Source organism: Mycena indigotica (assembly GCF_014461135.1).
Source record: "Mycena indigotica strain 171206Taipei chromosome Unknown Mind.scaff0004, whole genome shotgun sequence".
NCBI lineage: Eukaryota > Fungi > Basidiomycota > Agaricomycetes > Agaricales > Mycenaceae > Mycena > Mycena indigotica.
The window spans coordinates 4,511,537-4,521,871 of NW_023503003.1; the positions used below are offsets into that span (position 1 = coordinate 4,511,537).

The 10,335-nt window shown below is 53.3% G+C and overlaps 3 protein-coding genes across 3 annotated transcripts; 1 reads left to right on the forward strand and 2 right to left on the reverse strand.

Annotated features, from left to right (window-relative positions):
• Window positions 1-4,554: 4,554 nt before the first annotated feature.
• Window positions 4,555-5,966, reverse strand: MIND_00524200 (uncharacterized protein; the record flags this gene model as incomplete). Its single annotated transcript, XM_037362029.1, has 3 exons — window positions 4,555-4,583; window positions 4,632-5,904; window positions 5,955-5,966. 3 exons carry the CDS (start codon window positions 5,964-5,966, stop codon window positions 4,555-4,557), a joined length of 1,314 nt encoding a protein of 437 aa, XP_037222321.1.
• Window positions 5,967-6,260: 294 nt separating this feature from the next.
• MIND_00524300 (uncharacterized protein) lies at window positions 6,261-6,836 on the forward strand (the record flags this gene model as incomplete). The annotated part of the gene is made up of 3 exons (XM_037362030.1): window positions 6,261-6,265; window positions 6,320-6,568; window positions 6,626-6,836. 3 exons carry the CDS (start codon window positions 6,261-6,263, stop codon window positions 6,834-6,836), a joined length of 465 nt encoding a protein of 154 aa, XP_037222322.1.
• A 653-nt stretch (window positions 6,837-7,489) lies between these two features.
• Window positions 7,490-10,104, reverse strand: MIND_00524400 (uncharacterized protein; the record flags this gene model as incomplete). The annotated part of the gene is made up of 3 exons (XM_037362031.1): window positions 7,490-7,876; window positions 7,929-8,237; window positions 8,287-10,104. The coding sequence occupies 3 exons, from the start codon at window positions 10,102-10,104 to the stop codon at window positions 7,490-7,492; spliced, it is 2,514 nt and encodes an 837-aa protein (XP_037222323.1).
• Window positions 10,105-10,335: the final 231 nt, after the last annotated feature.

Consider the following 10,335-nt stretch of genomic DNA (forward strand, 5'->3'; position numbering starts at 1 on the left):
GGGAGGTGGAGGGAGTTCACTCCAGGGGAAGCAGCGACAGTGTACTGCTTGGGCAATTTCTTTTCCCAGGCAGTGAGGCGGCGAAGGACGATGACCGGAGTCGCGGGCGGAGTCGGAGACGGAGTCGAAACGGGGGCGGGGGAGGGTATGTCTTTTGTTTCAGGCTCGTTGTAGGGCAAAGGAATTGATTCGTCATACAAACAAGCGAAAGCGATTTACGGACGCGAACGAGGGCACACCAGTCACTCGTCGCGGGGGACAAAATCCTCTCCGGCCATCGACTCCGCGGCTGTTTCCGGCAGCGCAGCTGTGTCCGAGTAGCGGGCGATCAACTCCGCTAACATCTCGTCACCGAGTTGTTGGATCACCTCGTCGAGGATGTCCATTGAGCGGACATCCGCGGGGAGGGGGCAATCTCGGGCGAGATGGTTTGGGTCGCCGCACCTGAAGCAGGCGCGACGAGGGGCACCCCGAGCCCTAGTGCAATCCAACTCCATAGGAACGGGAGCTGGAGGCGCCGGAGCGGGGGCGCGGGCCGCAGGTGGCACGACCGGAGCCACCGGGCGGAAGGGGGCCGGAGCCGGGACGCGGTTGACCGGAAACGGAGTCCGAATCAAACCGCCAGGCGTCTTGGGGGCGGCTGACTTGATCAGCTTGGCCCGGACCAGGGCCTCGTATTGACGGAAGGCCCGGGTGCGCCAGCTAAGATAGTCCCGGAGGTCCGGGGGGTCATTCGAGGACGTGGTTCCGTTGTTGATCAGGGGATCAAGTCCGTGGCGGAACTTGGTCACCTTGACCAACGTGTCTTCGAATCCGGCGAGGTCCATCAGGTCCTCGAAGTCGTCGGTGTACTGGTAGACATCCTTGGTGCCCATGTGATAGGCGGAAGTCTCCAGTTTGGAGAGAGCGTGATCTTGCTCATTCTCCTCGACGAACCGGAGTCGAAACTCGGAAACGAACGAGCCCCAGGACGGAAACGGAAACGGGGCTTTGCTTCCGTGGCGCTCCGCTCATTGCTGAGCAGGTCCTTCTGCCATAAACGACATGGCATAGCGGACGGCCTTTTTCCTCGCTCGCCTCTCCATTGACCACGAAGGCCTCAGGGGCAAGGCGGGCGTAGGTGCGGACCGCGTAGAGGAACGCGCGGCCGCATTTCCGGTCGCCGTTAAAGGTGAACGGGGGGTTTGGTCGTAAAACCAATTTTGAGGCGAGGTTGATGTCGCCAAAGAGGGCCTCGGAATCGCCCTGAACCGGAGTCGGAGTCGGAATCGACGTCTCCGGTGGTGGTGTTTGGGGTCCGCCAGCAGTATTAGCGGCGGCAGCGGCAGCGGAAGCCTGGGTGGTGAGGAGAGTAAGGGCCTCAGTTAGGCGGTCGATTTTCGCCTCGAGTGCATCCAGCCGAGTGTCAGCGTCAGGAGTAGCTCCGGAAGGCATGACAGGTGCGGGGACGACAGGAGTGGCAGAGGAGGAGGGGACAAGTGGCAGGGGCGGTGGCGAGGGCGGAGTGGACTCGGACTCCGAGCCTGAGTCAGCGCCGAACCTGGCAATCTTGTCCGGTTGATCCCGTAGAGAGTTTCTTCTGCTGTAAGGGCAACCCCGGAGGCCTGAGATCAAGGTCCTAGCAGGGGAGGATCCAAAGAGTGAATAGAAGTAAGCAAATACAAGTGAGGCTGACCTAGCAGGGGAGGATCCAAAGAGAAGAAACTCTAAGGGTCCGCCTGCTAGGTAGCGGAACTATATACTGCGCTCTTGACGCGCCAAGGTTGATCGTTGCTCCATGCAGTATGCCTGCGCCATGTCGCAGGCCAGGTCCCAGGGGGATCGCCAGGCGGGGGCGGCGATGCGCCTGACGGAGGCGGTGATGCGATCACCGGAGTCGGAACCGGAGTCGGACCGGAGTCGGAATCGTCTCCGAGGGGCCGAAATGGAGGTTCCCCTGACACACAAACCGATTACGGGCAGTCCCAAACCGATTACGGGCAGTCCCAGCCTTATTCTTCTGATGGGTTCAACGAAGAAGACTTGTCTCCACCCCTTCCCTCCCAATCTCAGGCAGCTCCAGCCTCGACCACACCACCTATGCCTATAACACCAGTGGCTACTCCTGCTTCCAGTCGCACTAAGCGGTCCGCACCAGATGAAGTCAGTGTTCCATGGAGTTCCACCAAGCGTCATCGTACAACCGGTCCCGAAGCCATCGAGGGTCTTGCCAAATCGGTACAAGGGATGAACGAGACGATGATCTACTGCTTTGGTCCTCCGAAGACATCTGCTCTTTCCCCGACCAAGATTAGACAAAAGGCACGGACTCTAGCGATGGAGGATCGAGAGAAGGACATTATTGATGCAGAGACACGGGCGGAACTCAACCTGATTTTTGCTGAGCATCTAACGGCTGCTGAGGCATATGCGGCAGAGAAGACAGGAGAAGATCGTGCTATTACTGCTCGTATTCTAATTCGTAAACATCTTTGATTTTCATTTTGGGTTGTCTTTCCTTGCACATAGTCTATGTATCCTTTTAATACTTAATCAAGTGGCTCCATTGGCACATCTATGTCCATAAATGCTTCCTGTTGCTCTTGAATAATTTGTTCATAGTCAGCCCACATTTTTCGGCCATTGAATCTCGAATTCCTTCAGCATGGTGTTTCTCGGCTGCTGTAACCCGTTGAGAAGTCGAAAGAAGGCCAAAGTCGATAGGCATAATTCTGACTCTTCCTGGTAAATAGTCTTCTGCCTGTCCATCAATGATCCATCGGTCAAGGTCTGCAGAATCATGCTGCATGATAAAGTTGTGGACAGCACACAAGGCTGGAGGAATTCTAGCTTGCACGTCCATATTGTAGTGGGGTGGATACTGTAAAATTCTCCAGCGGTTTTTGATAACACCAAATATTCGCTCAACTACGTTGCGAGCAGACGAATGCCTGAGGTTATACAACTCCTTTGCATTCAAAGGGCTGTAAAGATATGAATACCCAATTGACTTTAAACCAAATAACTCACCCCCTGTGCCCCCGCGCCCATTCAGCAAGATGATAACGCACTTGACGGTAGGGTACAAGCAATGCATCACAGATTCCAAATCCAGCATCTGCCAGATAATGTTTCCCAGCAGGAATAGGGAAGTCCTTCAGGCGTGCTGTGCTGTACATTGTGGCATCTGCCGCACATCCATCCCATCCACCAGTGAAAAAGACAAATTGCATATCAAATGATACTGCAGCAAGGCAGTTCTGAGATACACCACCCTTCCGATTCCGTGCGTTGTGTATGTCATTTGCCAACAGAGTGCATGAGATATGAGTACCATCAATTGCCCCAAGAACATCTTTGAAGTATGGCCACCACTTGGGATTCTCCCGGATAGCTTTCGGAGGAGGATCATTGACATTTGGTAGCCGGACATATGTACTATAGAACTGTTGTCCTGACAAGATATCAAGGATTTTTCAAAAGTGCCTATTCATCATTTTTTTAGCTCCCAAAAAACAAAGTCAGTGACTATATACTCAGAGATGGTAGTATGCGAGTGTTGAAAACGTTCGGCAATGTGATCAATAGCAAGACCAGTGACACAAGTATAAAGGAAGATTGCCACAGACTCGTCAAGCATGATACGTGAGCTCTCAGGTTCCAGGTATCCCATTGCACGGATTTGTAGGACAAGGGCCAAGAAAACATGGCGGCGCATCCCAAGGGCAATGTAAATTCGATCAGGATGTTCACTTTGCAGGAGTTCATTGAGCCATGCACGCCCAGTAAGTGCCGAAGTATGCAGCTCTATCTTGGAGTATTGAGGCTGGATATAGAGAGCAACCCCCAAGGTAATATACTGGATTAAGGCCATAACCATAAAGGCAACCCATCGGACCTTCTCTGTATGGGTTCTCGTGGGTAGAGGCATAGTGGTTGTCAAGAAACACAGATAATCGGCAGTGTGATCGTGATAGTAACACGTTGTAACGCTTTCATCACTCCATCAATTGTATTACATTACATTCTATTTGGCGTGCCGGAGTGGCTCTAAGCTGTCATTGATGGCTTTGGAATTAGCGCCAGATTCGGCTGACAAGCTGGAGGCGAGCGAGGGTGAGAATTTGGTGGGGGAGTTGGACTAGAGGATGGTTGGGCTGTGACTGGGACTAGGGGACTGGTGAACTTGTATATATCTTGGATGGGCTTCATGGCTCTGACAGGGGGCTGAGGGGCGACGTGCTCCTTTGAGGGTAGAGCTGACCCTCATCTGTCGTCAGAGTCGCCTGGTACCCACATATGGGACCGTATAGGCTTATTATTATTATTATTATTATTATTATTATTATTATTAACCTCAACCATAGATCTCACAGCACTATGAAACATCAAAGTAGTACTTATTTCAGAATGATTCAAAAATGTTAAAATTTCATTGAACAATCCAGAGAAATGGTAGTATTACATATTGCCCCACTTAGAATGTGTTCAAGAGATCAATTGTAGTGAAGTGACTTGTAACCAAAGGCCAGAAGAAAGGCATAGTATATATGTTGGTGGGAAAAAATGATGAATTCATGAGATTGAATCCCAAAACTTCTTCACTAAAACAGATATTAGATTGTGTGGCACATTTAAACAGGAACACCTACTCTCTGTTTCAGTGTCGACAACGACTTTCTTAAGCCGTGATTTGATGGAATCAAGGTGTGCATTCGACTCCCTAGTACCCACATGAAGGATTCCAGACCAGTGATTAATTGGCGGGTGTTCATCCAAAGTAGCCAAAAAAAGATGCTTTGAAGTAGCAAAATAGTTCATGACCTGCGTTTCCCCGCTTAGATCCCGAGAAACCATCGCACCTGCCTGATTGAGAGCGGCCCGCGAGTATGGGAGAACTTCTTCAAGGCCTGAGGTCAGCTCAGCAGAAAGCTCCCTCGCTGCTTCCAGCTTCTGATGACGTGTAGCCCGCCCATGCTTCAGCTCCTCTTTCCGTTTCTCCGTTGCAACTTTCTCGAGCCTCAGTGCTTCCGCCTCTCGCTCGGTCCGCGTGCGTACGTGGCGTCGAAACGATTGGATTGCCGACGACGGCTCCACCAGAGGAAGCAGGTCGGCCTCCTCGGCCTCCTCGGCCGGGTCGACGGTATCGGTATTGGGCGCCGCTGATTGGCTAGGTTCATTGTCACCCGAGTCATCGTCTGACTGCCAGTTCGTCGCGGCTTCTGCTCGCTTCGCTCTCTGCTTCCCCTTCTTCAGAGCGGATTTGTAGTCCTCAAAGGTGAATGGTGCATCATCAACATCTGTGCGGTTGACCTCCTTCCAACACCACCACGGCCCTGCAGTGACGATCACGATCACCGACTGCTGCAAGGCGAACCGGGGGTTGGAAAATAGACAGTGAACCTGGTAGTCGGCCTGTGTCACACCTTCCAACAAGATTTTGGACAAGTCTTTTACAAGTTGCCGAACGTCCTTGGCGTGTCTGGTGGGCAGGCGCTTGCTTTCTACAATCAGCGGCACAGCAGCCGATAGCAGACGAATCTGGCGAAAGGGCATGGATTTCCACGTGAATTTCTTGAGGAGTTTTTTGATAGGCTGCGCCGTGTCCCTAGAAGAGACGTGGCCATAGACCAAAGCGAAGTCCACCTCAACGCCAACAGCTTTTGATTCGGGGATTGTGGCCATACTAGTATCGCCATCGGAGGGCAGATTCCTGGAATGTTCCATTTCGTCGAGGGTTCTGTAGATACCATATTGAGGGATGACGATGAGTGGTAGGATAGAGTTGTCTTTGGTAGCGTAGACGATATCGAGCAGAATGGTTGTCCAAATGCCGTAGGTTGGGTTTTCCAGTCGACGACGATTATAAACGGTGCTGTAAGAGACTACAAGGCCCAAAACAACACTCAAGACCATGAATACGTCCTACCAGGTTGCTGATTAGTTCGAGATAATCGCTGGCGGAAAGCCCATACCTCGAGAGACATGGCTGAAAAGCGCTATAGAGCCCTCATGGTCCTACGTCGCCTTTATATCCTGGAAAATTATACACACGCGTCCACAATGTGACGGTCATGCAGGACAACTTGAAAAGGTCTCGCACTCACGCATCCACAATGGGAGTCATGATGGTTCGCTCTCACGCATACACAATGGGAGTCATGACGGTTCGCTACTCACGCACACACAATATCTGAGTCATGACGGTGATATTTAAACCACAATGGCTTACTATGTCACCCGTGACACACTCAAATCCAACCACCATCCCTTCTTATACCATGCCGTTCGTTCCTTTCTTTATTTGTATGGAGAACGAGGCCTAAAGTATCCCCCATAGGCGACAGACAGGAGTCTCTTCCAAGTCAGAGTATGGCTTTCCCCATGTGCTCGCAGCGTGCCCAGGTCTCTTCAATCTCGAAGGCAAAACGAGGGCCACCTATATCCCACGCCACCGAATTGGGTGGCTGCTCAACTACGTGGAGATTCGTGCGGCGACGCCTGAGGACAAGTGGTGGGCGACTGGGCCGACAAAGTTGTTCCTGAAGAAGGTTATTCGGGAGTGTTGTGCAAAGCATGGCGTGCAGGCGTGAGTCATCTCTCCTGTTGTGTGCGTGTGTGAGTTTGATTCAGTTGGTGAATACAGGACGGACATTGGAGTCCTCCCCCTCGGTGATATAGGGTATGACCTGAAGTGCCGTGACTTGCTCGGCCTCGTGTTCATCCACTTCGCCAACAACTTGACCAACGAAAGCCTTGCCGTTGCCGCAAACGAGGCGCTACTGGACGATTTGGCCGCCCTACTGCAGGTGCCTAAACAGGACGCGGTGTGGCTACTGCAGGACTCAGCTCTGTGATCGAATTTTGTGTGCTTGTACCTTTTTGTCCGAGTCGTGTGTATCGTGATAGAAGTTTCACTGGTTTACGATTTGTATAGCCCTCATGAGAGAGATCTCAGATAACCTGAACTTTTTTGTGGACGTGGTGACATCACTGGCGATCATGATCATGAGACCGCGATTGTGGACGCGTGATCGCATGGTGCGACGACGAGACGTGCTTTTGCCGATTCAGACTCACGCGCACAAAACTGAAAATTTGCATCACATTTATTCAGTAGGCGCAAATCAAACCAGGCTACAATCAAGTACATGACCGCGTCACCACCCTGCAAGCAGTAAGCTCAAAGTCAACGAGATTCCCTTGTCACAAATGAGCAGCAAGTTGACTGAAACAGCACAGCCAAACTACGGTAGTATTACATGATCGTCCAGACCAAGCCAAAACCAAAGGAAAGGAAAAAGAGGGGGATGTGAGTAAGTATGCATTACATAGATAAGATAAACAGCGTAGGCGGTAGATGGGCGTAAAAGATAGTGTTCGAGAAAAGGAGAGGCATGATGCAGAATAGATAGATGCATGGGCGTTAGTGGGTCCTTCTTGCATTTTTGTAAGCTGATCACGTCAACATATGTTCCCCAAAACGAGCCAAAAGCGCACACCTTGGTCATCATCGCCTGGTCTTCAGCGTCCGGAGCTTCTGCAGCAGCGCCTCCGCCTCGCCTGCATTCAAGCTCCCCCGACTGCGCTCCGCATCCAGCCCAGCCTCGATGCTCTCCAACACGTCGTCAATCAGCTCGCGGTAGTCCACGCCAAAGAACTGGGTCAGCTTCGCAGCTCGGCGTCGGCGCAGCTGGAACTCGGTTGCCAGCGCATCAGGGGAAGCGGTAGTCGTGGTCGCATCGGAAGCAATGCTGGCCAGCGATGAGACAGAGGAGCGTGGGAGTAACACAGGCAGTGAGCGCCGGCGCTCTGATTTCGCAGTAGTTGGCGTAGCGGGTTGTTCTTCATCGTCGTGGAGGTATTGGTGCAGCTCTGCCAACGATTCTTGGTCATTCTACGCTATATTAGTTTTGATTCATGAAGAAAAAAAAACAGAAAAAACTAACCCGATCCAAGATATCATGCAGCGAGTTGAGCGAATGCTGATAGTGGTTGTACACGAAAGAGGTGCCAGCCACGGGCTCGACATCCGCCAGCAAATGCTCGCCCGAGTCGCCCGTGCGTGGTCGTCTTGACGAACTTTTGCCAGACGCACTCCTCCTATACGACGACTGATTGACATTACGCTGCTGCGTCGCAGTCGGAGAAGCGGGCGCTGTCCGCGCGCCCGGCGGGGTCGGTGTCGATGCCCGATACAAGTCTTGTGGCGGGGCAACGCCAAACACCTCCATGTCAACCATAAGTGTTTCGTCCATCTCAAAAAAGACAAATTCGCACCTTCTCCATCTTCTGCGCCCTCCGCACAATAATCGCCTTCTCCTTGTCGTTCAGATTCTCCTTCATCCGGTCCCAGTCGCTGGCCCATGTTGCTGCGAGCACTGCGGCAGAAGAACTCCTCCTCCTTTTCACCCACCCTTTCTTGAGGGTGTCGCTGCCGAATTCGGTTGCACTCAGCGGCGAAAGCGTGCCATCTATGCCCACCACCGCAGGCTCAATGTTATATCCTGGCCCGAGTACCAGGTTGGCAGGGACCCGCGAGCCGAGGAAGCGGTGTAGCTTGGCAAGCTTGTCGCGCTTTCGTCGTCGGTCTTCCTCTGCTTGCGCCTCAGGACTGAGGCTGTCCGCAAACGAAGGCGTCATGGACGACTTGCGCCGCACCGCTTTTGACGCCCCAGCAACAGAAATAACCGACACGGAGTCGTCCGGGCCGAGTTCCGTCTCGCGCTCGGTGTCCTCGTCAGAGTGGGAGCTGGGGCTTGACACAGACAAGTCCATAAACGAGAGTGGCGATGAGGGGGCATCGGAGACCGACAAGTCGTCCCTTTCTGGCGCGGAGTGTCTCCTACCGTTAGCGTCCATGTAGATGGTCTTGTCAGGTGCTGGCCAAGGTAATGGTTGTCTAGGTCGGGCACTCGCAGGCATCTGGCCCACCATATTCATCGAGGCTGCCGGTCGATGCCGGCTTTTCCCCGTTCCGACAGGGGAGACATCCAGGAAAGAGCTGTTTTCGGTGGTGTTTGCCTCGCCAGCGCCGGGTGTCTGCCCAAACACTTGGGTGAGCTTCTTGCTCTTGCGGATCAGCTGGGCCCGTTCGGTCGGGTTGAGGAAGTTGGTCGTTGGGGGCATGGTGTCAGGTGGGATTGCGCGGAGAGGTAGGGAAGGGGGAGGCGAGTTAGGTGAGTTTTGTCTACTGTGGGCACGAACAACGGTACTAGGGCTGGCGTGGCGTCTGCGACGGCTGAAGTCGGGTTTAGGGGTTGTAGGGATAGGTGGTTTGCCGATGGTGGGCGGTGGTGGTAGTGATGGTGGGAGAGAAACAAGTGGTGGAGGGGCGGTAGAGGGGCTCTCCGCAATGGGTGATGCGACATCAAAGTCGATGAACGATTCATGGGCAGACGAAATGGACCGTGTTGGGGAGTGGGTCGGCATGGGCGATGACAACGGCGAGGACGGCTCTGGCGGTGGCTTCACAAGCTTTCCTCTACTCCTGCTCCTTGTCCTGCGATGGTGGCTGGTCGAAGAATTCGAAGAGTCTTGTTTGCTACGGAGGGAGAGAGAAGGAAGGGAATGCCGGCTATCATGCGTTGATGTGCCACGGCCGCTTGACGATGACGCCGGCGATCTATCGTGTTGGCTTGAGGTTGCGATGGGACTAGTGGGTGTGCTGCTAGCCACACGACGGGAAGACGAAACTGACGATCTATCTTCAGCTCTAGTGGTGATGGGACTTGTGGGGGTCCTGGGTCGACCACGAACTGGCTCCAATTTGACATACATCGACGATGTTCGTGGTGGAGGGGAAATTGGCGTCCGTGGTAGGTCGTCATCGAAGCGAGGGGCGGGATTGATATAAGGGTTCACCACACTCTCTACATTTCCGTCCAAACTCTCCTCATCCTCCGCTTCGTCTCTTCTCAAACTATACGTCGGCGACAATGGCGACGAAAAACCCCTTCGTGGTGGTGGTGGAAGCCCAGCGCCAAACGGGGCAGTCGATGAGCCAATAGAGCTGGAGGCCGAATGTGCGTGCCTAATCCGTCTGACGCGGTCCTCATGCTCCAGTAACGCGTCGAGGTTGGGTGAAATGACCAGCGACTTGGGGGCTCGTGTGTCCACACTCATTGTGGTCAGAAGGAGAGAGAGAGAGAAGAAAAAAAACCACACAGCAATATCGGATGACAAGAGAGAAGACACAAGACGCGCGCCGCAAGGCTACGTATGTTGTTGCGTTCCGTTTCAGCTTCATTTCATTTGCCGTTCTTCTTTCGTCGGGCTCTATAGCAACCGCCTACCGCCAGCCCCGATCGCGACTAGGCAGGCACATTCATTCTCTCCTCCCGGCTCTCATTACCC